We start from the raw sequence: 27,933 nt of genomic DNA on the forward strand, positions 1-27,933 counted from the left end.
TGGTGTAAAAAAACGTGGGTTTGCTGTGGAAAATCTTTGAGTTCACTGAGTAAGTCACAAAAGGCTCAATAAAGGTCCATGCACAAGCATCTTATTCGTTTGGATAGGGTTATTGAATCAAGAATTATGGACAAGCCGAGCAAGTTCTTGTTCTATCCCCATTTCACAATATCATTTAGACCTTGCTCGTGGTACGTCCACAATTGAATAACCATTTTTATATATTTAATAACATTCTTTTTCCTTTATTTTATTCCATCTTAAATATTTTTACCACATTTTTAAAGCCGTTTGAAGTTAACTCGGGAACATTTGATAAAGACAACTGAGAGACTTCCAAATAATACCGGACAACCATAATGCAATGGATCTGAGCTTTAATTCACCCAAAAAACAAAAAAAAAAAGCTTTTATATACAAAAAGCTTCTGGTAAACAAATTTAGACCGTTGTTACTTTCTAAATCAAATCTGTATTTAACTGACGAATCACATACCAATATACAGTCATTGTTTCTAACTCAGATTCTGAGTTTGATCAAGGAATTAGTGTAACTTCAAAATCATGAAATTTGCTATCAATAACGTGGGGATCAAAAAAGTTATTGTTCTGAGCTCCAAATCCAAAGCGGCTAAATTATTTTATCCTGAAGTTTCTTTTTTTTTTTTTTGGTTTGAATGATTGGACTGAAGTTTGTATGACACAAAGGGTACAGCATTATTTGTTGGGCATTGTAAGCTTCCGCTTTTGATAATTATCTGCTTGATGGGTTAGAAAAAGAAAATGCGAATCAGAGAGGATCCGAGATTGTTACAGAAAGAATGGCAAAGAGAAGGAAAACAAAGGAAACAATAAAAAGTAGCACCAGCCACCAAGAGAAGATGGTTTTGGATAAAATTTAATAAACTTGAAAGAATAAAAATGTTTGAATGTCTTGGATAAAGGGAAATAATAATTGAGAAAGGGAATATGGAAAAATAAAACTTTCGAGTCAGAAGGGAATGGCCCAGATTTGACACCTGTGGCATGTTTCTGAAGTAGCTTATTCATACCATCATGTGCCCCTCTGGTACTCTTGCACATGCTAAAGAATTAAATCATGTTCATTTTCTTATTTGCTTCTCTGTAAAAGTGAGAAATATAAAAACTTGTACTAAAAAATCGAGATGCAGCAGAAGCAAGAAAGCTGACACCATAAGACTTTCTTCTTGGAGGAGAACTTGGAAAATACAATCTTTTATGAGATGGAAAGGGAATGAATGCGTTTTCAATTTCTTCTCTGGAATTATAATCCTAAAATGCTCTCAATCCCATGTTTGTTAGTGTTAAATCTTACAATTACAAGATTGAGAATGCCATGTGATGTGGGATTAAAACCATTAAGAAATACGTGAAGAAAAGTTGGGATTGTTTATTAATTTTACAAATGAAAGAAACGCTAGCCAAAAAAAAAAAAAATGTAGGTATAAATTGAATCTGAAAGCTGAACGTGCAGGCATGTGCGACTACTATAATGATTGTCATGGCGACCTCTTTCAAAGTGTTTCTGGATTTCATCCTCTACGTTTTGCATCCCGCGATTTGCGGATTTTGTGGCCGGAGGTGTTATCATTGCTGATGGACTCTGGCATATTGACATCCTATGGGCCTTTTTTGAGACTTGGGCCCAATTCCGAAATGTATTTTTATTTCTTTTTCCTTTTTTATTTTTTTCATTTTAAACAAGCCTTCTTTTTTCAGATAATAGAAATCTTTTTCAACCATTCTACAACTTCTCCATTACAAATAATAGCCTTCCCTAAACTAACCAGAATTCTATTTCTGGTATGCACGAAAAGGGTATTCTTCATAATCAAAACGTAATTAATTTTGAAAGTATATTTATCCTCGTTCGGGGATTTAGAATATAACCCATCATACAGATGCTTAAATTATTTAATCATTAATTGCTAAATGAGGCTAATACCCCAAATAAAATATAATAACACAGAGTAAAAGGAATTAGCTAGAAGCAAGACCTTCAGTTTAAACCAGTAAAATAAGGAATATTGGTAGAATTTAGCCACTCGGTTCCTTGAATAAACGACCCAACTGTGAACTGACTAGCCTCGGTGGAGCTATTAATAACCCTGTAACCAGGCCAAGTAACTCTAGCACTTGTATTAGAACCCGGTCCTCTGTTCAAATACTCTCCATAATAAAGAGTGGTCAAGGCAAAGGTGGAATTCCATTCCAACCATCCAGCTGGGTCCACCAAATCATCAATGTACGATCTCAAAAACACTGTCCTCGAATACTCCTTCCACGGACGGCCCAGATACGTTTTGAAAGACGATTTAACAGGGATCAAATCAGCTGCGGCCGTGACTTTGGAGTTCAAGATAGAAATCCCAGTGTTTTGGTTTGGGTCCTCTCTGCCCTGAGCAGTGAAAATGTTCTTCTGGTTGTCGTTTGGTTTTCGTGCGTATAAATTGCAGTTTTGGAAAACCACTGCTGCGTTGCCGAAGATGAAATCTATTGTGCCGTAGATGTCGCATTCGCGATAGAATTGGCGAAGAGAGTGAACGTAGAGAGTGTCTTGGTAGCCAACGAAGCTGCATTGGTAGAAGGCTGAGAGATCTGACCCACTTCTTAACGCCACCGCTTGGTGTTTACTCGGCCCCGCTGAGTTCTCGAAGGTTACGCCTTTCGCGAGGAACCCGTTTCCTACCACCGCTGCAAAACAAAAACCAAACAAATCTCTGGGTTTTAGCCAAATTTTGGGTTTGTTTTGGATCTGGGTACACACTGCCCAATCCAGTTTCAATGGGCTTAGTGGACTGCGGCCCAATGGAATCTACTAGAAATGGTCCAAATAAGGAGAGAAATGGTTGACTTCTGTTTAGAGTTTAGACAAGGAATGCAATGCTGAATCGACTACCGGTTTTTTCATTAGTTTGGGCTGAAATTTTCATTTCTAATAATAAACGTTAAAGATTGTTTTTATTAATATTGAGAAGTATGTACATGTACTTGAGGAGTATTTTCGTAATTGCATCACTGAATGAGTATAAATTTGTTATGCACAAGTTAAAGTACTAAGGGCTTTTAACGTGTGAGTTTTAATCATTTCACTTCTCTCAGCAGTGGTCCAGTGGAATTTTTATGCTTGAGTGGAACCAGCTGACATGCATATTATATCTATCTCTATGATTTCTCTAACCTCTATTGGATGATGACCACTTTCATTCCAAATCTTCTTCATTGAAAAACAAAATCATTTCCAGTTGAAGACATCCTCATTATCCCCCAAAATAAAAGGTTCAAATTATAATTTTTGAAAGTTTGCAAGTGGATCTCCTAGTGGGAGACAAAATCAACCGAGAGACCTAGCTATCATGTGAAGTTGAAAACTTGAAAATCTGAACTATATGATACTCTAATAAATTAAGAATTTTGATACGTTATTAAATCTTACTCGATCTTTTGTGTTATATATATATATATATATATATTTATTTATTTATTTATTTATTTCACAAACAAGTTATAACGACCAATATATTTATTAGAGGGAAAATATATATATATATATATATATATAAATAAAGTTAAAAAGACATATACATTTTTCTCCGACAAATTAAATGCTCTTTACGCGGTTCTATAATTCCCACTGGACACGGAAAATGTGGGACCTCTTTTTGGTCCACCGACGCTCATGCTGGCTAAAAAAAATCAAATACGGTATTTAATTAGATCTGTGATGGGTCTAATTAATGAGATTCAATGTTTTTCTTCTTTTTGGAAAACTAATGAGATTCAATATTAACCCCCCAAAAAAAAAAAAAAAAAGAGAGAGAGATTCAATGCTGTATCAATTATTTTGATTCATTAATCTATGAGGATTCAGGTTCAATTAATCATACTCGAAAATGCACCTTCTAATTAAGTTAAAAAAATCTACCTTCAACGGCCTTCTTTCATCAAAATTGACCGATAGATGATTGCCAAATGCCCAAAACTCAAAGTGCCAAACCTCAATTCAGGTAGAGGATTGCCAAATGCCCAAAAACTCAAAAAGCCAAGCCTCAATTCAAAGTTCAAACAACAGACCTCAATCAATCAAGAAGATTGCCTAATACAAAGCATGCAACGGGGGGAGTGCTAGTATTTACTCCGCGTGTGTCATGATGTGGGCACATGCTTTTCCCTACCATATACACTTTTTCTTCACCTTTTTTTTTTTTCCTCGTGGGCTACCGGGTATGCCCAATTTGACTTTATCTGTGTGGTTGAACATAGTGCTCAGACTTTACAGTTAAGGACAAGAAAAAGAAGAAAAGGCCATCCCTATTTCAAGTGGACAATAATCTCTGTACTAATTGGGGTTTATCTAAATCTGGATTTTGACATAATAACTTTTCAGCTGATCACTGGAACAATATAGATCGACTAGAAACCCCATCATGATGAGCCCCCTAATAAAGTTTTACTTATTATGTTATACGAATTTATTTTAGAATACTTGAATAAAGTTTTAGAAACTGTTCGCTAATTAACACGGCACATTAATCATTCACTTACTATTAGTAATCTGTTTAGATCATTTCTTGGCTTTTTGTGGCATGAGTATCTTACAGGGGTAGGTCCCCTGTAGTGCACGTGCACTGCATAAGCCATTTTGGGACCTAGGACACGTGTCCTATAGTCACAGCATTGCTTGCTGCTTACTACAAAGCTAATCTAATTTAAATACTTTCAAATCAAATTGCAGTACGTTGCCATCAAACCAAATAAAAAATTCCATAAAAGGAAACAAAAATTCAAATCTCTCTCCGTCTAATTTCAGATAATAAAACAAAAAGAAAAAAGAAGGGCAAAAGAAAAACTCACCGACAGTGGCAGAACGGAAAGTAGTCCAGCCATCGACCACATTCCTACTGGCTTTCACGACTGTCTTGCCTATGCCATCTCCCAAGAACATCAAATTGGTCTTCTTCCTCGGAACCTCCACATTCTCTAAATAAGCTCCGGCTTTTATGTATATCACAAACCTCATTAACACAACATTGTCCATTGGGGATCACTAAATTAGTACTATTTTCGAGTATGAAAATGAAATATATAAGAAATAAAATTTGTACACTTTATAATATGATATGAAAAAATAATAATAATAATCATAAATAAATAAATAAACCTGGTTGTGCTAGAGTTCGGAGCTGCTTCCACAGCTTCGCTAATGGTGGTGAAATTACCTGTGCCGTCCTTAGCTACCAGTAGATTGTATTTGGTCGCATTCACAGAAGACTGAAGCAGTTTCCGATCTTTGGATGAAACCCAAGTAGGAAAACCATTTTTCATGCTTCCGTATGCCTCAGGGAACACCACGGAACTAGATTTATTATGTCCTCCGGCTAGTTTCTTAAGCAGAGCAAGAGAGTTGCTTACGTGGTTAGAGATGTTGTACAAGTTGTTATCTATAAAGTTTCTTACATTTCCTCTGCTGTAAGCAAACCCATCGAGGCAGGTGTACTGGTTGGTCATAGCACCGCTTAACAGAGTCTGCAAGTCATGGTAGTGCTTTGAGGCCGTTTTCTTGGAGTTGAGATCAGAGATTGCGAGATTGAGCTCGGCAATGGTGTCTTGGAGGAGCTCGAGACAGTCATCGATGGCCCTTTTCTGACGGGGGTCGAGCTTTGTGAGCTGCCTTTCTATTTTTGTGCAGTTGTAGGCGGAGACCTTTACTTCATTCACTGTGAGGTTTACAGTGGAGGAGATGATCTGTGGGAGCGATTTGGAAGAGAGATCAGGGAAAGAAGCGAGGGTCGAAACGCAGAGTTGTGGGTACAATGTGCCTTGGCATGTGGAATGTGCTATTTGCATTTGGATGTGTTTGTGGATGTGTAATTTTGGTGCTTCTTGGGTGGTGGTTTTTGGAGTGTTTCTCAAATTGGTTTGTGAAAATAGAAAAATGAAGACAATAACAGAAGTGGGCAAGAAAGTAAGCAAGAGACTCTTTGGTCTTCCCCTGAGATTATACATGGTTATTGGACTTGGGAGGAGAAAACAGAGTCCAAAATATGAGGCAAAGGCAAAGAAAAGGCAATGGGTGATGATATAAATAGGCAGATTATAAGTAGGAGTAATTAGCACTCGATCTCTCACAAGGACGGCATGAAAAGAAGCTTTATTCAAGTTGGGGTACAAAAGTACACTGGTAGGAGTGTATTAAGGGATGTGACTAAATTACAAATAATACCTTCCTATACTATGTTTTTTCATTCTTTTTTTTTCTTTTTTCTTTTTTTTTTGAAAGGAGATGGATATGCTATGGGTTTGTGCCGTGTGCGTAACACTTGGTTTGCAGAACGAAATGCGCATATATATTTTTGTCTTAACGCGAGGATATTTGATAGAGGCTTGGCTTACGCTTCTGTTTTTCCAAATACTCTGGATTTTCTCTTAGCAAAAAAACAAGCATTTTTGGATTTTTCTCACGGTTCCAGATTTCTTAATTAGAATAAATTTAAGTTTGACTTCTCTCGAAAATCGGAGGTTTTGAAGATTTAAAATCCAACCAAAAAAAATAAAAAATAAAAAATAAAAAAAGCTAGCTCCACTCTTCTATGCAAATTATTATTTCCATTTTGCAATGAGTAGACACATTATATATACCAATGCCCATGACCGTAGTTGTAGAATAGATCAAAAAATGTCTAGGAAGAAGCAAGGGCAATTATGAAACTGTATAGTGTTCACTCCCTAATGTAAGTCTTCTACCGTGTTAAGAATTCTATTAGCAAAAACAAAGGAAAGAAATATATAAAAATGATTGGCCCACATTTGATCATCTACTGAAAAAAGTAACTTTTTGATCTCAAAATCAACAAATGATTACATTTTTTTTTTTTAAACTATACTATTTTTAAAACCAAATCAAATTAAAAGATAGACTTTCTAAATCATATATGGTTAAATAATCCCTAAGGGTTTTTTACTTCATTTTTATACTAATACCTCCCTTTCATTACAAGGAACAGACATCATTTTCCATTTAAATAAGTAGAAAATATGTCCAAAATCTCATGTAACTTTCTCACAAATTTTTGACAAATTAATTATTCTGAATGTTGTCTATGCATCTTAACTGGCTTTAAGTATGGTTGTTCTTCTTTTCAGCAATTATGAAAAGGTCTTCCACCGACAGGTCGTCTTATTTGGGTGGTAGATTTCAATTTTCAAAAACTGACTGACTGTGCCTAATTACTAATTTTGATTTCTGAATTAATCATATAATATTCAATTTGCATGTCAAAATCCAACTGTTTTACATAATAGTAATCGATATCAAAGTCTTCTACTTATATTCCTAGAAAATAAGGCAGAAAATTATGCTATGCTTTTTCTGGCCATTGAAGCAAGACAATTTCAATTATAAAGAAAGCATCCCATATGATATGAAGTTGACCCTCCATGGCTATTGGATAAGGAGGAATTGGTTGAACGTCTATATATGGTTCTTTAATAATCACAAAAGGGGTCCAAGCACATCCATTTTCAACTTATGCTACAATTTCACATCTGGGAATCTAATAATTGTACCATGAAGTCCTTTTGAGTTGTATTGGAATGTTTGGATTATCGGCTAAATCGTACCAAAAATGGGTTTTTGTCCTCTGAATTTAATGACGCATACAAGGAAAATCTTCCAATTTGGTCCTTGTGAATTATGAATTCCTTCCCAAAATGAATAGAAAATGAAAAATTCAGTTGAACATTGAAGCACTGAAATGGCAACTGGGGATGGACACTGCAAAATGGGATAGAAGTGGTCGATGCTGGCCAGGTAGAATAATGACTGATATATATTGGTAATAATAGATTTCCACATTGATGCAGTCCATGTATTAACGTGGGCCATGTGATCACCTTTAACTCGCTTACTTCTGGACCCTACATATCAAATGGATGGATTGATCACCACTGTAGGATATTTTTGGTTCAAACAAAAGAAAAGCACAAAGTTTATATCTTTACCGAATTACTGTGATTGTTTTCGTAGGTTGATGAAAACGAAACCTGCTTGATATGAGCCTGAATACAAACTGGCTGACAAGCAGTAAATATGGTTTTCTGTGTCCTACATATTAGGCTTCTATTGAAAAGGTAAATGTGTTGACCAAGATGAACTTTTATTTTTGTTCTTTGTTTATTTCTTCAATAATCAAAGTGGTTTAAATAAAAGTAAAATAGCTTACCAGAAATCGGAACAACTTTATTGAAAGTCAATGAGATCTTGAAGAAAAACTAGATCAATTTTTCTGAAAGTAAATCCAGAACTATGAGAGAACATTAATTGAGCGCAACAGGTGCTATATGCTAAGCAAGTCTATTTGGTAGAGAACGTGTTATTAATTAATTTTTGTAATTATTTTAATTAAGGTTAAAACTTCCTGTCTTAACATGACCCCTAACGGCCAAGCTCCACATTTCTTTTGCTTGGACGGTCAAGCTTGATTCTACAGTCAGAATTCATTAATGACCAACTCAGACACACTTAATTTGATAGGTTCAAAGTTAATTTTTAGCAGGATTAAATAATACATCTGCACATCTTTTGAATACAATCCCAGTTACCTTTTTATTGAACATTTTACTTCTTATCATATACTTCCACGAGGCATGGTTTCACCATGACAATTTTTATGTGCTAACATAAAAGGTTTTTAATTATTATTATTATTATTATTATTTTATTTTTGAGAGGAAGAGGAGAATGTGTAAATTTTAACATCTTGACCTTTTCTCAAGAACGATGATCAGGCCCACTGATACAATCAAAAGAGAAACTAAACCCCAAAGTTTTACTCCTTTAGTGTTTTTGGGCTGTATGATTTAAGTCGACCCAATCCAATAATTACGTAGAAAGACCCATGCTCCAAAAAGGGTTAGTTCTTTTTATTTTTCTATTATTTTTCTAAAATGCGTTCACACGCATTTAAAAAATACATTGAACTCTTTACTATTCAGTATTACAGGGACTAAACAAAAAGATTGTTTCAAAAGCTAACAGGCTAACTCCAATTAATTCTTAATTTTGAAGGAGATTTTACGTTTACCACACGTGTAGATAGTATTAATCATACAATATTTCTATCCTATGTTTTTCTCAAAATCTTTTAATTATTTTGAGTAAGTTGCTTTGAAATATAAAACTTCATATTTTCGAACATCAGTATGTTATGAGAAAATTGATGAGGATTTTTCTTATTTTTTATTTTTGGAAAAAATAAGCTTTTCCTCGGCATACAATTTACAAAGTAATTAACTTATTTTATGCAGTTATATATATATATATATATATACAAACATAACTTATTCTGTGTAGCAATTTAGTTTAGAAAACAGTAGAATACCAAAAGTCCTTCGTATACCATAAAATGGATTTGTATAGCTCCCATATTGTTAGGTATTTGTATTTAATTGATAGATATTCCAAATTGGTTTGTTGGTGATCAATGGAGGCAAAAGTTAGGCCAACGGCCGACAAAACAACTAGGTACATTAAAAAACTTCCCATTTTTAGTATTCTATATTTATATCAACTCTCCGCCTTAATTTCTTTGAAAATTCCACACCAAGACGAATAAAACGCAAGTCTTAAGGAACCTATTGCCGTATTGGAAGTTGTCTGACAAACACATTGCAATTTGGTTATTTGCATCCTAAATTTCAATAGCATTGAACGCATTTTTCAATGTTGCATTTCTTCTTGGATTTGTACTCTTTTATTATTTTAACTCACGTGTTGTGGACCCATAAATACAAATTAATTAATTAAAAGGGAATTCGGCCCAATACCCATATTTGAAAGCCATTAACGAAAAGTACCCTCCCATTCTTAATCTTTTTTGTTTTGCTTCGATGTATCTATTCTACCTTTAATAAAAATTAAAAATAACGTGAAAGTTCTTTTTTTTTTTTTTTTTGGTTTTTTTCCTTGTTTTTTCTCAAACCCTAGATCCTAAATTTCATCTTCTGCAACTAAATATCCCTTGCAATTTTGGAGGAGGAAGACAAAAGAAAAAAAATGGAGCAAGAGAACCAAGGCAAACAGCAAGTAAGAAAAAAGCAAAAAAGAAAAAGCAGTGACTGCAACAAAAATGTCTTTCCAAGATTGGTGCAGGGCTCGCATAAATTGTTACTTTGGCAGGGACAAAGTGGATGAGTTTACATGGAGGAGGGCACACTGTTTGGAGCAGTCGAAGGAGTATGACGACATCAAGAGTGAGATTGAGAATCGGAAGTAATAGTAGTGATTACATGACTAGCAACCCTTGATTAATTCCTATCTTCTGCACATAGGTTGATAATAGCTTTGGTGAGCTTTTGATTTAATTGAGAAACCTGAAAATTCATCTAAAATAATTATGGAAACATGAAAGGTCATGTGTTTATAATGTGCACTTTTTTTTTTTTTTCTTTTCGTTTGAATTGTCTTTTAAACTGCATTATGCTAATTAAACTTCATATATTCCCTTGTAGAAACTATATAAAATCTAGCAAATCAAATAATGCTACTTAGCATTGTCCATCTGCCATGATTGTCTAAATATCTACGAATTATTTGGCTCAATTGAATTTCCTCTTTCTCTTTTTCTTTTCTTCATATTTCGTTCGGATTCAGCAAAAAAATAGAATATTTTTTTATTTTAATTTTTTTTTAACATTTGAAAAAGATAATTTAGAAATATTAAAATAATAAAAAATAAAATAAAAAAATTTAGAACCAAACGGTAGATATCTTTAAGGACCTTCAAATAGAAATATTGGATCAAATTTCCTTTAATTAAACATTAAATCGAGCGGACTCTGATGTTGATTCTAAGCAGGTCCCCATGTTTATGGACCATAGTCCATTACAGGCTAAATCAAAAAGCCGCTAAAATTTTGGGCCATTCAATAGATTTTATTTAGTGGGCTACAAATACAGGCTGTTGAAGCCCATAAGGTCTTATTTTCAGAGGCAAATACATATAGATTAGGGACCTAAGCTCGTGTATTGTTAATATTTTATTGTAATAACAATAATAATAACGACGACAAGTATAATAAATAACAATAAATTTCAAACAGGACGGGCAAGAAGGCATATGTAATTGTACAAAAAATTATTATATTCTCACAGGGAGTTGGTTCAACAGAGAAGTCAAACATATCATAAACTGTGTTAACACCATAATTAAAATTAAACTCAAAGTGGAATTTGCCAAAACAACCGAGTAAACGAGAAAAGAAAATATTCTAGACATTTGACAAAGGGTTTTATACTCATTGAGAGAAGGGGTGGTTTGACATTCTGCAAATTGGACTCCAGGTAATGGATTGACGCCAACCTCAGCCTTGGCAGATAATAAACCACCATCACATTCCTAATTGTTTAACTATTCAAATTAATTCCCTATATAAACCCAATTACCCAATGCAATGCTCTTCACCTCTCTCTTTTCCTTGAAACAATTAGCAATCTAGCTAGCTACTTATATACATACCAGTTTTGAAATAGGTATACTAGTTTCCATGGCTTCCAAACTCTTCCTAATTCTCACAAAACTCTTTGTTTTTCTTCTACTTTCAGCCATAGCCAAACCATCTCTAGGAGAATCTCCTTCAAAAAGGCCAGTAACACCAGGAACTGTTTGCAACTTTACCCTATACCCTTCCTGGTGCAAAACTGTGCTTCCCTACCGTACCACCAACAATGTCTATGACTATGGACGGTTTTTGGTGCGACAGTCATTATCTCAGTCCTATAGCTTCCTAAACTTGGTGAACAAATACCTCAAACGCCCCTCCACTTTGTCAAAGGCAACAAAAGCTGCTCTAGAGGATTGCCAATTCCTTACAGGCCTGAACATCGAATACTTAGTTAGCTCCCTTGAAACTGTGAATAGGTCAAACCAAACTCTCCCTGCTATGAAAGCCGACGACACTCATTCCATGCTTAGTGCTACTTTAACCAACCACCAAACCTGCTGGGATGGGTTACAAGCCGCGGCTTCATCGGGGACTGTGAAGAATGACCTTTCGATTCCACTCTTGAATGATACCAAGCTTTTCAGTGTTTCTCTAGCAATTTACACCAAAGGCTGGGTGCCTGAGGAAGAGGTGGGGATCACTACACAACCCGGGAGGAAATTACTTGGACTTGCAAAGAAACATTCGAGGCTAACGAAGGCGGCTTACGGGGCGGTGAAGGGGAGGAAGCTGGTTGAGATAGGAAATAATGTGTTGGTGAGGGACATGGTGACTGTGAGTCAAGATGGGAGTGGCAACTTCACCACCATCAATGATGCCATTGCTGCTGCTCCAAACAACTCCGCAGCTTCGGAAGGATACTTCGTGATATATGCCAAGGCCGGGGTTTATGAGGAGTATGTGTCCATTGCTAAGAAGAAGAAGTACTTGATGATGATCGGAGATGGTATCAGCCAGACTATCATCACTGGCAACAGAAGTGTTGAAGATGGCTGGACAACTTTCAATTCCGCAACATTCGGTAAGACCACACCACTTCTACTTAACCAAAAGTCTAGCATGCCTAATATTCCAATTATTCATAATCTGTCTATTTGGGAAAAAAGGTACACAAAATATTATTTCATTATAAATCATTGTCAATTAATACATGAGTAGATATTGAAATATATGAAGAAAGTTATATATAATAATTAAAAACATGACAATTATAATTACAAACAATTTGCCAAAAGCTTTTTTTTAATTATTAAAGAATTAATTTCGATAAAAGCTAATAATTCTGAACACTATTGATATGATGTTATCTTATTTAAAAATATTAAAAACTAAATCAAATAAATTAATTAAAAATTAAAAATTTCTTTTTAAAATAAAGTGAAATTTTATAATTATGATAGGAAAATGAAAAAGATAAGATCTTTATGATATTTTTTTTTATACAAAATATTAATAAATTCACCAAACAATATATTCTGGACTGAACTTATTAACATGTATAAACACTATTGATATGATGCTATCTTATTTAAAAATATTAAAAAATAAATTAATTGAAAATAAATAAATGTTTTTTAAGATAAATTGAAATTTTATCTGATAAAATTGATGACAGAAAATGAGAGTATAAGATCTCTATCCGATTTTCTTTTTCTACAGAATATTTATAAATTAACCAAACATTAATACGGTGTGGTATGGATGTATTAACATTGTGCATAAATTGTTGTTGAATGTTGCAGCTGTAACCGCACCTGGGTTCGTGGCAGTGAACATAACATTCCGCAACACAGCCGGGGCAATCAAACACCAGGCAGTGGCATTACGAAACGGTGCGGATTTGTCCGCATTCTATAGCTGCAGCTTTGAAGGGTACCAAGACACCCTCTACACACATTCCCTCAGACAATTCTACAGAGAATGCGACATTTACGGAACCGTGGATTTCATATTCGGAAATGCTGCGGTTGTTTTCCAAAACTGCAATATATATCCACGCCTTCCAATGACTAACCAATTCAATGCCATCACGGCTCAAGGGCGATCTGATCCAAATCAAAACACAGGTATTTCCATTCACAATTGTACCATTAGAGCCTCTGATGATTTGGCTTCCAGCGAAGGAAGCATACAAACCTTTCTTGGGAGGCCATGGAAGCAGTATTCATGGACTGTTTACCTGCAATCTTATATTGATAGTTTGGTCGATACTAGTGGTTGGAAAGAATGGAATGGAGATTTTGCGCTGAGCACGTTGTATTACGCCGAGTATGATAACAAAGGGCCTGGATCAAACACCACCAACAGAGTTACATGGTCTGGGTTCCAAGTGATTAATGACACTGATGCTGCTAATGCTACCGTCTCCAATTTCATCTTGGGGGATAATTGGCTGCCTTCAACTGGAGTGCCTTATTTTGGTGGTCTAATTTGAGAAAATCCATGCCAAAAGGTTGCATTTATTAATTTGGAGAGTTTATCTCAACTTAATATATGTATTACGAGATCATTATTTTAGTTTTTAGATGGCCAATTTCTGTTGAGCCAGTTTTAAATGTCAAGGGAATGTTCTTTTACAACTAATTAAAGACAAAATAAATGCATAAAATCATAGTTCAGTACTAATGTAAGATTATTTTATATCTTTTAAATGAATTAAAATTTTATTTATTAATTAGGTGGAGTGGAGAACTGTGGGTTATAAGACTAATAATGGGGGTGCATATGAAAAGAACATTAGGTGTATTTTTTTCTTTTTTTGGATAAAAATTTGTTTGAAATACTATTTTTTCAATATGATAGTGTTTGGATATGGATAAAGAGAGGTTGGTATTTTAGCGAATATAAATTCTTCATCGTGACGGCGAGGTAGGCTAAGCTGGCAGCTAGCTTAGTTGGTTTGGTATTTTGACTGCAATTGTTTGTATTCTGGGTCCTAATTAAAACTGCTGACTGAAATCACTTTTTCAAGGTAAGACAAATAATGAAAAGACGGTTGGATGATATGAAATTCAAAACCTATGGAAATTGGGTGCATGGTGGCTTCACGAAATTAGTATTTAATAGTTAGGAATGATAATTAAAGAATTAGAATCACTCTTTGAAAAAATATACTAATTGAGTATATGTGATCAGTGAAGAAAAATTAGTCTATTTAATTTTTTTTTTTTACGATAACTAAAGAATTAAAATTATTTTTAAAAAAAATACTAATTGAATATATGTGATCATTAAAGAAAAGATTAATCTACTTAAATTTTTTTTATTTTATTTTTTATTTTATTTTTTACAATTTTATAACAATGTGATCATGACAAAAAAATTAGTGTATTTAAACTATTTTTATTTTTATTTTTTTGACAATTTTATAACATCTACTCAAACTTTTTTGTGGAAATACATATAGGACTTCAAAGGTCCACGTAATTCGTCAATGGCATATAAATTTTTAATAAGTTCAATAGTCAATATATCCTTTAAAACTTTCTCCGACAACCAATAAATAGACGCGTGACTAGTTGGCCAAAATTTCACTTGTTCCTCGTCCATACTAATTAAGATAGTTCAACATTTACAACACATATATGTAGGTTCCTTGGCTTACTTTTTGACATCGAAGCTCTCCTCCAAAACTTGCCTATCTAATTTGTAATAATATACGTAAAAGTTGGGGCAAATTGTTATCAATCAAAATTAAAACCACACTGAATTGAGAGGGTTCAACTCCAAAATTACTCTCTTTATGAGTCCTATTGCCCACCTTCAAGATCTTGAAAAAATAATAATAATATATATATATATATATATATAATAACGATAAAATGAAGAAAAATCACCGACTTCTATATTGCATAAAGCTCACATAAGAGATGTTAGCTACGGAAAACACGCTGCCATCGCCAGCCTGTTTACAAAAAAAAATAAAAAATAATAAAATAAAATATTTAAAAACTACCTCCTTCGGTCCATGATTTAAAACGGATATCCAACCATAAATTTATTTTTATTTTTCTATATATGCATAGAGACTTACATTTAATAGTAATAGAAGTGTCATTTGGTATATTTTTGATCATGTCGAACATCTAGAAGATTGATAGGAAAAATTATAATAGTACCAAAAAAAAAAAAAAAAAAAAGGAAAAATTATAAACATATCACTGGTATTTGGACCAGGAAACATTATTATGAGATATCCACAATATAATTAGTTTAATTAAAACAAGTGGAAACAATTATATGAGTTAAAAAAATTATAAAGTGGAAATTTCGTTCCTATTGCATCACATGTTCCTGTGCTGAGTTCCGAGGCTTGATGTACATAGTTTTCTAGAATATAAAGTTAATTTCGAATACTTCCCGACCTAGATAGACCTAACTTCTAAGGTACGTACTTTTGTGACAATGAAAGCTAGCTATAAACACCAAACCTCCATAGCTAAAGTCTGCATCCACCGTATTCATGTCTGCCTATTTATATGTCTAAAAAGAATAACTTCGAAGTTTGAAACGCGTTTTTATTTTGGGTCAAAGCTTGTACCGTCCAAATCATATTTGACTTAACCAGTAGCAAATTCGTCATTTAATTAATTATTTATTTTATTGGATAATGATATGTGCACGGCTACCGCAAGCTTCAATATTTTGTTTCTCTTTTACTGAAAACCCTTCATTTTGCTGGTTTTAATTTGTGTTAAGATACCTACTACCATATTAGATCATACTATCAACCGCGACAATTATTTGGGTGTGTATATAGACTCAAAATATCTATATATTTTCAGTATAATGTTTTTTTTTTTTTTTTTTTGGGTCTCTTCCTGGACAAACAGGCCAGTGGCTTTTAAGCAATTATTTTCCTCGGTAATGACCCTTCGAATCCCCCCACCTCTATCTATATATATATATATATATATATATATATATATATTAACAGTTCATGTATACAGGACTGCTTGGATTGTTAATTACGATTATCACTTTATTATACGTTTGTACCTAGATTAGTTAATTTCTTGAGAATACAACATGTAGAACATGCTATATCTCCTTTGCAAGTCATATATATATACCGGGCCATATTTTCACCAAAAAAATATACAATATACCGGGCCATATATATAAAGCAAAGAATAGATATATTATTTTTTAGAAAACATTGGGTTTGCTTCATGTCAATAGTCGCATTGTCTGGCCATGTTGATGCAATAATGAAAGTACATAGCAAACTGATCGTAATTTGTTTTCTCTGTTTGAACTTTTTGGTTCTCTGGTTGTAAAGCACACACTAATCTCCTTCCCTTTTATGATTGTTAGAACCCAAACAAACGTAAACGGGGTCGCAAGTCTTTTGATTGTTTTTGACTACGTGCATAATTCCAAACTCAATTGCTCTCCATAATGCAGAAAATTCTCAATAAAATCCCACCGTCACCCATCCAACACGTACTATCCTACTTTTTCACCTTTTTCCCCTTTTCCTTTTCCTTTTCCATACCCATCCAAAAAAATTATTTTTAGTCCCATTTGGTAGGTATATAAGAGATCATATCGGCAAATAGATTACCACTAAATAATTAAACATTATTAAAAGAAGTTAAAGCACTGATTTCTTTCATTAGTCCACTGAGTATGCGTTGAACCTGTCAGCTTCTAGTTGGTGAAATTTGTTCCCAAAATAATCAAACGAATCTTTGCATGAATAAATGGAGGAATTAATTTCATCGTTGCAGGCCACCACTTCCCTCATGCCAAAAAATAAATTATATGCACCTGATAGTGAAAGGTCCAATCTATAAAAATAACTCGAAATCATTTCGTTTGGTCCATGTGTATACATATAAAATTTCATACTAACTGCTCCGCCAAATAATAATAAGAAACAAACCACTAATATTAAAGAATGATAATAGAGTAGAAATTTTGGCGAATGAGACAAAATGTCTACATGGCCTTTTTGTGTCTTATATGTATATTAAGCCTGATATAAAACATTTGACTAAAACCGTTGACAAATTGAAATTTATGTAAATATTCCAGTGGAAAGCAAATCACCCAAAGCCTAGATATTAATTCTTGCATTCAACTTACATATATATAATTAGGAAATCTTCATATAAATCCACTAATTAATTTATTAGCATTTATTTAACAGCTTGGCTCTTCCTCATCTTCCTCTTCCTCTGTTCTTCATGGCAACCTACATTTACATCGACTTCAAGAACAACGCGCTTTCTACATTCTTACAGGTTGACTTTGCACAAAATTGCAATTCCGTCATTACATTCTCTATCCCAACTACTTAATATTAACTATTCAGCAAAAGAGGAAAAAAAAAAAAATATATATATATATATATTAAGCTAATCATTCATCTGACCCCTCAGGGCCCTGCTCTCATCCACTATATAGTAAACCAATTTCCTAGCCATAGCCAATACACAATCTCAGAACTTCAAAGTCTCTTTTTTTTTTTTTCTCTCTTATTCTTCTGGCCAAAAGACATGGCTTCTAAGCTAGTCTTCCTCATCACAGCTTCATTTTTCATCTTCTTTTTATCCTTTGCCTCTGTATCCTCTGCTAATAACTCCACAACAACCCCTGTGTCCTCAGGAACCATTTGCAAGTCCACCCCCGATCCTTCTTATTGCAAATCTGAGCTCCTTGCATCACAAAATGCCAATGTCTACAACTACGGTCGGACTTCCGTCCGGAAATCGATATCGCAGGCCTTTAAGTTCGTTAACTTGGTGGACAAGCATCTTCGTCGGAGATCGGTATTATCCACGACGGCAATTCGTGCTCTCGAGGATTGCCGGTTGCTTGCCGGGCTAAACATTGATTTCTTGTCAAGTTGTTATGAAACCCTTAAAAAAACCAGCGGAGTTCTTCCTGTTTTAAAAGCCGAAGATGTTCAATCCATGCTTAGCGCAATCTTGACCAACCAGCAAACTTGTTTGGATGGCATACAAGCCACCGCTTCGTCTTGGAGCCTGAAAAATGGTATTTCAGCTCCACTTGCTAACGATACAAAGCTTTATAGCCTCTCTCTTGCTTTGTTCACCAAAGGTTGGGTGCCTAAGAAAAAGAAACTGACTTCTTGGCATCCGAGTAAGAAACAGCAGGGCTTCAAAAATGGACGCTTGCCGTTGAAAATGTCCAGCCAAAGCCGAGCCATTTACGAGTCGGTGAGCCGTAGAAAACTTCTCCAAGATGCAGGGGAAGAAGATCAGCAGGTTTTGGTGAATACAATTGTGACGGTGAATAATGACGGAACCGGAAACTTCACCACAATCAATGACGCTATTGCTTCGGCTCCAAACAACTCTCTATCCACTGACGGTTATTACTTGATTTATATATCCGCCGGTGTTTACGAAGAGTATGTTTCTGTTGCTAAAAACAAGAAGTACTTGATGATGATCGGTGACGGTATCAACAAGACTATCATCACCGGCAATCGCAGCGTCGTAGATGGCTGGACTACTTTCAACTCTGCAACATTTGGTAACTAGCTGATTAACTACTCTTCCAATGTCAATGTAAAAAAAATCTGTAGTAACAAAAATCGTGATAATCTTACACTTTTAGCATCGATTTTGTTTTGCAGCTGTTGTGGCGTCGAATTTCGTGGCGGTGAACATAACATTTCGGAACACTGCCGGAGCAATCAAGCATCAAGCTGTTGCAGTTCGAAGTGGAGGAGATTTGTCGACATTCTATAGTTGCAGTTTCGAAGGATACCAAGACACACTTTATACACATTCTTTGAGACAATTCTACAGAGAATGTGACATATACGGGACGGTGGATTTCATATTTGGAAATGCTGCAGTTGTTTTCCAAAACTGCCATTTATATCCTCGCCTTCCATTGAGTAACCAATTTAATGCAATCACGGCTCAAGGTCGAACCGACCCGAATCAAAATACGGGTACTTCCATTCACAATTGTACTATTAAAGCTGCTGATGACTTGGCTAACAGCAATAGTAGTTTCCGAACATATCTTGGTAGGCCATGGAAACAGTATTCAAGGACTGTTTATATGCAATCTTTCATGGATAGGTCTATCGATCCCACTGGTTGGCGTGAATGGGATGGAGATTTTGCTCTCAACACCTTGTATTATGCTGAGTTTAATAATACAGGACCCGGATCAGACACCAGCAACAGAGTTAAATGGACCGGTTACCAAGTGATTAATGCTACTGATGCTGCTAATTTTACGGTGTCCAATTTCTTGGGAGTTGGTTTGTTCGATGACACGGGAGTGCCTTACATTAGTGGCTTAATTGAATAATTGTTTGGGAAATTTGTACGAATTCTACTTTTTGTTCTTTCATTTTTTTTTTTTGGGGTAATTGTTTAATTGAAGTAATAAGGGAATGGGAAAATCTCAATCTCAAGCTTTTCAACATGTAAAGCTTGGGTTTCCAGAAATTTTCTGTTATTTTGATCCATAAAATGTGTCATATATTAAGATTCTAAATTACCAAAAGCGCTGCAAAAGACCTTCCTTTCTACTAATTATGTGCATGCAGATACTGTTGACTGATCCCTTTTCTCTCTCTTCAAATTAATTAATTATTTCTGTTATAGCTAAAATGTTTTTAACCTTTAGAGGTAAAAACTGAAGACTGAATAATTTAACATATTGTTATATTTTTTATTTCGAATTTAATCCGTTATAGGATCGGTAGAAAATAGAATACGATTATTTAATTGAAAAACAAATAACATGAGGCACAGCTAAATTGAAGATTGAATATTTGAACTGATTGTTTAATTCAGTCGTCCAGATATTATATATACTATAATAATATCAAATTGTCTTTTTTAGATGTGTATCTTTAGCTTTATTCTCTACGAAAAAGAAAACAGAAAACGGGGAAAAGAAAAAATTTAATAAAAAAAAAACTAATTAGAGTACTTATTCCTGGTTTGACGTGAGAAGCCTTGCCAGCTGTACAGCGTGTGCAACATTTGTCCTTTATGTAAATTTTCCGGACTCCTATTGCCTCTGCCACTTGCCACTTTTTATTTACCAGGTCGGGGTTTTGTAAATAAATATATATACATATATAGATTCATTTTAGGAGCACAACTCCATTCTCTCAAGGAGTGGGACCCACATGCCCTGGCACCACAACGGATTTATACATATAATAGCGTTGACGTGGATTTAATCGGTCAACGTTGGACATTGAATAACGTTGCAGACTTTTATTTATTTATCACATTTCATCAGTGAGAATATAATTAAAATTAATTAGATTTATGCTAGTTGTAAGGTTTTTCTCAGGATTGGATTTTCTGTCCCTATTACCTATCTCCTTTCTGTCTCACCAATGGATAATTAACAGTCATTTAATAAAATTTCGGATGGTATTATTATTATTATGTTTTTTCTTTTTTTCTTTTTTTTCTCTGCCATGTGAGGAAACCTTGGTGAAGTGGAAGACTGTCAACAGAACCTAGAAAAATTATGATTGCCTTGTTTTAAAGTAGAGATGAGGATAATGAAGGTAGTAAGAGGCGTAAGCATGCAAAAGTAAGGAGTATATGAGGGATCTGAATCATCTCGTGAAAGGAAGATCAGAAATCTTTCTTATGGTTCTTATACAAGTTAAGAATAAACTAGTGACGATACAAAACAAATTAGAAAGTGTTTAAGTGCTAAAATCAATATTGATTGAGATTAAATATTGATTTGCTTTTAGCTTTCCCTGTGCCCTTCATCTAGGTCATGGGAAATAGCATTCAAAATGTTAGAATGGCTTGGCCGTTGTTTTGGGGTTTTATTGAATTGATGGGAAATGGCAATTGGGTGTAGGCAATAAAAAAATAAGGAGCATATGAGGAATATTGATTCTTTGATGAAAGGAAGATGAGAAAATCTTCTTGATTTGGATACACAATGTTTTTTTTAATGAGTTTTTCCGAATAAGAATTGGGGATTCAAGAAAACTATGCCTTTACCGAACAAATTTTACTTTTCATGAAATGCCAACTTTCAATTAAAAATAAAAAAATAAAGAAGAAGAAAGAAAGAAAAAGAAACTACCAGCAAGAAATACTATGCAAAAATAGCAATTTAGCGATACCAAGATTGCGACGTAATAAAAAAATGCACAATAAAACCTCGCTTAATAAAATACTAAGCGACACACTTTCCACGGCGTCGCTAAATACAAGAAAATTGAGATATGACGATATAAAATTAGCGACGCTATGAAACAAAATGAATTGAAGATCGCTAAAAACAAAAATAAGCGATGTTGATTTTCGGTGTCGCCGAATATATGACTCAACAGCTTCGGCTTTGGTTGTTTTATTCATTGTTTTTTTATTTTATTAGTTCTTTGATTGTGTTTCAATGATAGTTTAATTGATATTACAAGTTACAATCCTAATAAATTACTTTTTTCACTTTATTTTGAAGGAACAAGCGACGCATCAATAGCATAAAAAATTGCTAGATATTTCAAGTGACTCATTCACTGAAAAAGAGTCATCATATCCATACTTTACATTGCCAATACTCATAAACATTTTTTGTTAGCAGCGACGCATTTAATCAAAACAGTATCATCTGTTACTTCTTTTCCTTTTGCCCTTTAATTATTTTATATATTTAATTTATCTATAAATAAATATTGAAAATATTTATTAATATGTAAAGGGATATTCTTTTTTCTTCAATAATTTGCAAGTATTTAAATTGTATTTTTGTTTTTTCAAAAAAAGGGAACAAATTAAAAAAAAAAAAAAAAGGGAACAAGCGACGCAAGTCCCCCTTATTGCGTCGCCTGTTGACTTTTATGATTATTTTTATTATTATTCTCTAATTATTTTGTTTCTCAAGTAAAATTTATTTTTTGTTTTAATTTGTAAGTCTTTAAATTGTATTTTTGTCTTTAAAAAAAGGAGAACAAATTAAAAAAAAAAATGGAACAAGTGATGCAATTCCCCCTGATTGCGTTGTCTGTTGCCTTTCATAATTATTTTTATTGTTGCTCTTTAATTTTTTTGTTTCTAAAGTACAGTTTATTTTTTGTGTAAATTTGTAAGTTTTTAAATTGTATTTTTGTTTTTTTTAAAAATTAAACAAATTAAAAAAAAAATTGGAACAGGCGACGCAATTCCCATTGATTGCATTGTCTATTGTCTTTTATGATTATTTTTATTATTGTTCTCTAATTATTTTGTTTCTCAAGTACAATTTATTTTCTGTTTAAATTTGAAAGTTTTTAAGTTTTATTTTCTTTAAAAAAAAGGAACAAACTAAAAAATAAAAAAAATTGGAACAAGCGACGGAATTCCCATTCTCCCTGATTGCATTGCCTGTTACCTGATATGATTATTTTTATTGTTGTTCTCTAATTATTTTGTTTCTCAAATGCAGTTTATTTTCTTTTTAAATTTGTAAGTCTTTAAATTTTATTTTTGTCTTTATAAAAAAAGAGAACAAATTAAAAAAAAAAGGAACAGGCGACGCAATTCCCCTTTATTTCGTCGTCTCTTGCCTTTTATAATTATTTTTATTGTTGCTCTCTAATTTTTTTGTTTCTCAAGTATAGTTTATTTTCTGTGTAAATTTGTAAGTTTTTAAATTGTATTTTTATTTTTTTAAAAAAAAATTAAAAAAAAATTGGAACAGGCGACGCAATTCCCATTGATTGTGTCGCCTATTGTCTTTTGTGATTATTTTTATTGTTGTTATCTAATTATTTTGTTTCTCAAGTATAGTTTATTTTTTGTTTAAATTTACAAGTTTTTAAATTTTATTTTCTTTAAAAAAAAGCGGGAACAAATTAAAAAAAAAAATTTGGAACATGCAGCACAATTCCCCCTGATAGCGGCGCTTGTTGCCTGATATGATTATTTTTATTGTTGTTCTCTAATTATTTTGTTTTTCAAGTACAGTTTATTTTCTCTTTAAATTGTATTTTTGTCTTTAAAAAAATGGGAACAAGTTAAAAAAAATGAAACAGGCGATGCAATTCCCCCTGATTGCGTCGTCTGTTGCCTTTTATAAGTATTTTTATTGTTACTCTCTAATTTTTTTGTTTCTCAACTACAATTTATTTTCTGTGTAAATTTGCAAGTTTTTAAATTTTATTTTCTTTACAAAAAAGGGCAACAAATTAAAAAAAAAAAATGGAACAGGCGATGCAATTCCCCCTGATTGCATCGCCTGTTGCCTGATATGATTATTTTTATTATTGTTCTCTAATTATTTTGTTTCTCAAGTGCAGTTTATTTTCTGTTTAAATTTGTAAGTTTTTAAATTGTATTTTTATTTTTTAAAAAAAAGGGAACAAATTAAAAAAAAAATGGAACAGGTGATGCAATTCTCCCTAATTGCGTCGTTTGTTGCCTTGTATAATTATTTTTATTGTTGCTCTCTAATTTTTTTTTTTCTCAAGTACAATTTATTTTTTGTGTAAATTTGTAAGTCTTTAAATTGTATTTTAGCTTTTTTGTTAAAAGAAAACAAATTAAAAAAAAAAAATTGGAATAGGCGACAAAATTCCCATTGATTGCATTGCCTATTTCCATTTATGATTTTTTTTTATTGTTATTCTCTAATTATTTTATTTCTCAAGTACAGTTTATTTTCTATTTAAATTTACAAGTTTTTAAATTTTATTTTCTTTAAAAAAAGGGGAACAAATTAAAAAAAAAAAAATTGGAACAGGCCACGCAATTCCCCCTGATTGTGTCATCTGTTACCTGATATGATTATTTTTATTGTTGCTCTCTAATTATTTTGTTTCTCAAGTGCAGTTTGTTTTCTGTTTAAATTTGTAATTCTTTAAATTGTATTTTTTTTAAAAAAAATTAGAACAAAATAAAAAAAAAATTTGGAACAGGCGACGTAATTCCCCTTGATAGCGTCTCCTGTTTCCTCATATAATAATTTTATTATTTTAAAATTAATAATTTAATAAATAGTTAATACATATTTAATTGATATGAAATAAAAATGTAAGAAATTTAATTATTTTGAAAATTTTACTAGATAGAAATGTGAGAAAAAATTATTAAACAATTTCTTTAATTTATTTGTACTTCTATGATATAATGTATAAATTAATAATATATAAGTTATTTATACTTATAAAAATAATTTTATAAATAAAAATTATTTTTAAGAAAATTTTTTTTTCAATAATTGTGTCATTAAAGACTTGAAAAATTATTTAAAAAGCTTTTTTTTTTTTATGTAAAAGGGTAATGAAAAATTATTTAAAACACTTTTTTATGTTTAAAAACTAATAAGAGACTTTTTTTTAATAATTCGTCTCCTTTTATCGCATTTAGCGACTCTTTTTTAAAAATACGTCGCCTATTCCTATATTTAGCAATGAATCTGGAAATTATAACCTCAGAAAAACATCACCTATTTCAGTCTTTAGCGATTTTTTTTTTTTTTCAACTTGAAAGTTATTTTTTAGTTTTGTCAAATTAGAATTATTTGATAGACAAGTTCATACAAAATAATTGATAGACAATAAAATTCAAATAAATATTGACATAAGAATCTAATATTTCAAATAAATCAAATATTAACTCATATAGTAATTTTATTATTTTAAAATTAATAATTTAATAAATAGTTAATACATATTTAATAGATAGGAAATAAAATGTAATAAATTTAATTATTTTGAAAATTTTAATAGATAGAAATATGAGGCAAAGTTATTAAGCAATTCCTTTAATTTATTTGTGTTTATATGATAAATTACTTATTATATTTCTATGATATAATTTATAAATTAATAATATATCAATTATTTATGCTTATAAAAATAATTTTATAAATAAAAAATTATATAAATAAAAAATTATTTTTAAGTTATTTTTTCTCAATAATTGTGTCATTAAAGACTTGAAAAATTATTTAAAAATTTTTTTTTATGTTAAAAAGGTAATGAAAAATTATTTAAAAAATATTTTTATGTTTAAAAACTAACAACAGATTTTTTTTTAACAATGCGTCACCTTTTATCGCATTTCATGACTCTATTTTAAAAATGCGTCATCTATTCCTACATTTAGCAACGAATCTGAAAATTATAACCTCAGAAAAACATCGTCTATTCCAGCCTTTAGCGACCTTTTTTTTTTTTTTTTCCAACTTGAAAGTTACTTTTTAGTTTTGTCGAATTAGAATTATTTGATAAATAAATTCATACAAAATAATTAATAGACAATAAAATTCAAATAAATATTGGCATAAGAATCTAATATTTCAAATAAATCAAATATTAACTCATATAGTAATTTTATTATTTTAAAATTAATAATTTGATAAATAGTTAACATATATTTAATAGATAGGAAATAAAATGTAATAAATTTCATTATTTTGAAAATTTTAATAGATAGAAATATGAGGCAAAATTATTAAGCAATTACTTTAATTTATTTGTGTTTCTATGATAAGTTATTTGTTATATTTCTATGACATAATGTATAAATTAATAATATATCAATTATTTTTAAGTGATTTCTTCTCAATAATTGTGTCATGAAAGACCTGAAAAATTATTTAAAAAGCTTTTTTATGTTAAAAAGGTAACGACAAATTATTTTAAAAAACTTTTTTATGTTTAAAAATTAATAAGAGATTTTTTTTAACAATGCGTCGCCTTTTATCGCATTTAGCGATTCTTTTCTAAAAACACATCGCCTATTATTATATGTAGCAATGAATCTGGAAATTATAACCTTAGAAAAGCATTGCCTATTCCAACCTTTAACGATCTTTTTTTTTTTTTTTTTCCAACTTGAAAGTTACTTTTTAGTTTTGTCAAATTAGGATTATTTGATAAATAAATTCATATAAAATAATTGATAGACAATAAAATTCAAATAAATATTGGCATAAGAATCTAATATTAAACTCATATAGTAATTTTATTATTTTAAAATTAATAATTTGACAAATAGTTAATACATATTTAATAGATAGGAAATAAAATGTAGTAAATTTAATTATTTTGAAAATTTTAATAAATAGAAATATGAGGCAAAATTACTAAACAATTTCTTTAATTTATGTGTGTTTCTATGATAAATTACTTGTTATATTTCTATGACATAATGCATAAATAAATAATATATAAATTATTTTTGCTTATAAAAATAATTTTATAAATAAAAATTATCTTTAAGTATTTTTTCTCAATAATTGTGTCATTAAAGACTTGAAAAATTATTTAAAAAGTTTTTTTATGTTAAAAAAGTAATGAAAAATTATTTAAAAAACTTTTTTATATTTAAAAACTAATAAAATACTTTTTTTTAACAATATGTCGCCTTTTATCGCATTCAGCGACTCTTTTTCTAAAAACGCATCATCTAGTCCTATTATTAGCGACGAATCTGGAAATTATGATCTTAGAAAAGCGTCGCCTATTCCAGTTTTTAGCGACGTTTGTTTTTTTTCCAACTTGAAAGTTTTTTTTTTTAGTTTTGTCAAATTATAATTATTTGATAGATAAATTCATACAAAATAATTGATAAAAATAAAATTTAAATAAATATTGGCATAAGAATCTAATATTTCAAATAAATGAAATATTAACTCATATAATAATTTTATTGTTTGAAAATTAATAATCTAATAAATAGTTAATATATTTAATAGATAGCAAATAAAAATATTGTGATAAATTTAATTATTTTGAAAATTTTAATAGAAAGTTAATAAAAATATGAATCAAATATAATAAAATATTAATCAAATATATTAATTATTTTCTTATTAAATTTTCAAGTATTTTAAATAGTATTTTTGTTATTTAAAAAAGAGAACAGACGACGCAATGTTTTACGAATGCATCGCCTATTTCTTTTTTTTTTTTGACTTTTATTGTTTAACTATTTTTTTTTATATTTTTAGTTTTTAACTATTTTCAATGTTTATTTGTAGATGAAAAATAAAAAAATAACGAAAGTAAATTAATAACTATTAAAAAAGAAAAAAAAAGTATCTAGCGACTCTTTTTGCTTTTTATGCATCGACTATTCGATCAAATTAAGGAACAAAAAATAAAACTTAGAACAGGATTTTAAAGTAAATAAACTGTACATGGAAAACAAAATAATTAAATTACCACTTTGGTAATTTTTTTTCATATATATAAGAAATATTTTCAGTATTTATTTTTAGATGAAGAATAAAAAACTAATTAAAAACAAAAAAAAATAATGGCACTGATGGAAGAAGCGACACTTTAAGATGTAAATGCATCACCTGTTCTTTTAATTTTAAAAAGAAAAAAAAGAATCTTAAAAAGGGTTTTAAAATTTTACGCGCCTGTTCTAAAAATTTTTGGAGCATTTTAAAATTTTATGTGTGCCTTTGAATCTTTTTTCTTTTCTAAAACTACATC

The 27,933-nt window shown here is 31.4% G+C and overlaps 3 protein-coding genes across 3 annotated transcripts; 2 read left to right on the forward strand and 1 right to left on the reverse strand.

The window, feature by feature from the left end:
• Window positions 1-1,859: 1,859 nt before the first annotated feature.
• LOC107405035 (pectinesterase) lies at window positions 1,860-6,280 on the reverse strand. The gene is made up of 3 exons (XM_016012039.4): window positions 5,182-6,280; window positions 4,875-5,035; window positions 1,860-2,714 (listed from the first exon to the last, which is right to left on the reverse strand). The coding sequence occupies exons 1-3, from the start codon at window positions 6,024-6,026 to the stop codon at window positions 2,020-2,022; spliced, it is 1,701 nt and encodes a 566-aa protein (XP_015867525.3). The 5' UTR covers window positions 6,027-6,280; the 3' UTR covers window positions 1,860-2,019.
• A 5,220-nt stretch (window positions 6,281-11,500) lies between these two features.
• LOC107426316 (probable pectinesterase/pectinesterase inhibitor 41) lies at window positions 11,501-14,231 on the forward strand. The gene is made up of 2 exons (XM_016036452.4): window positions 11,501-12,543; window positions 13,265-14,231. The coding sequence occupies exons 1-2, from the start codon at window positions 11,565-11,567 to the stop codon at window positions 13,954-13,956; spliced, it is 1,671 nt and encodes a 556-aa protein (XP_015891938.3). The 5' UTR covers window positions 11,501-11,564; the 3' UTR covers window positions 13,957-14,231.
• Window positions 14,232-17,913: 3,682 nt separating this feature from the next.
• On the forward strand, window positions 17,914-20,037 carry LOC107426244 (probable pectinesterase/pectinesterase inhibitor 41). The gene is made up of 2 exons (XM_016036365.4): window positions 17,914-19,028; window positions 19,132-20,037. The coding sequence occupies exons 1-2, from the start codon at window positions 18,026-18,028 to the stop codon at window positions 19,821-19,823; spliced, it is 1,695 nt and encodes a 564-aa protein (XP_015891851.3). The 5' UTR covers window positions 17,914-18,025; the 3' UTR covers window positions 19,824-20,037.
• The last annotated feature ends 7,896 nt before the right edge of the window (window positions 20,038-27,933 follow it).

The sequence above is a fragment of the Ziziphus jujuba genome, chromosome 9 (genome assembly GCF_031755915.1).
Source record: "Ziziphus jujuba cultivar Dongzao chromosome 9, ASM3175591v1".
Lineage (NCBI taxonomy): Eukaryota > Viridiplantae > Streptophyta > Magnoliopsida > Rosales > Rhamnaceae > Ziziphus > Ziziphus jujuba.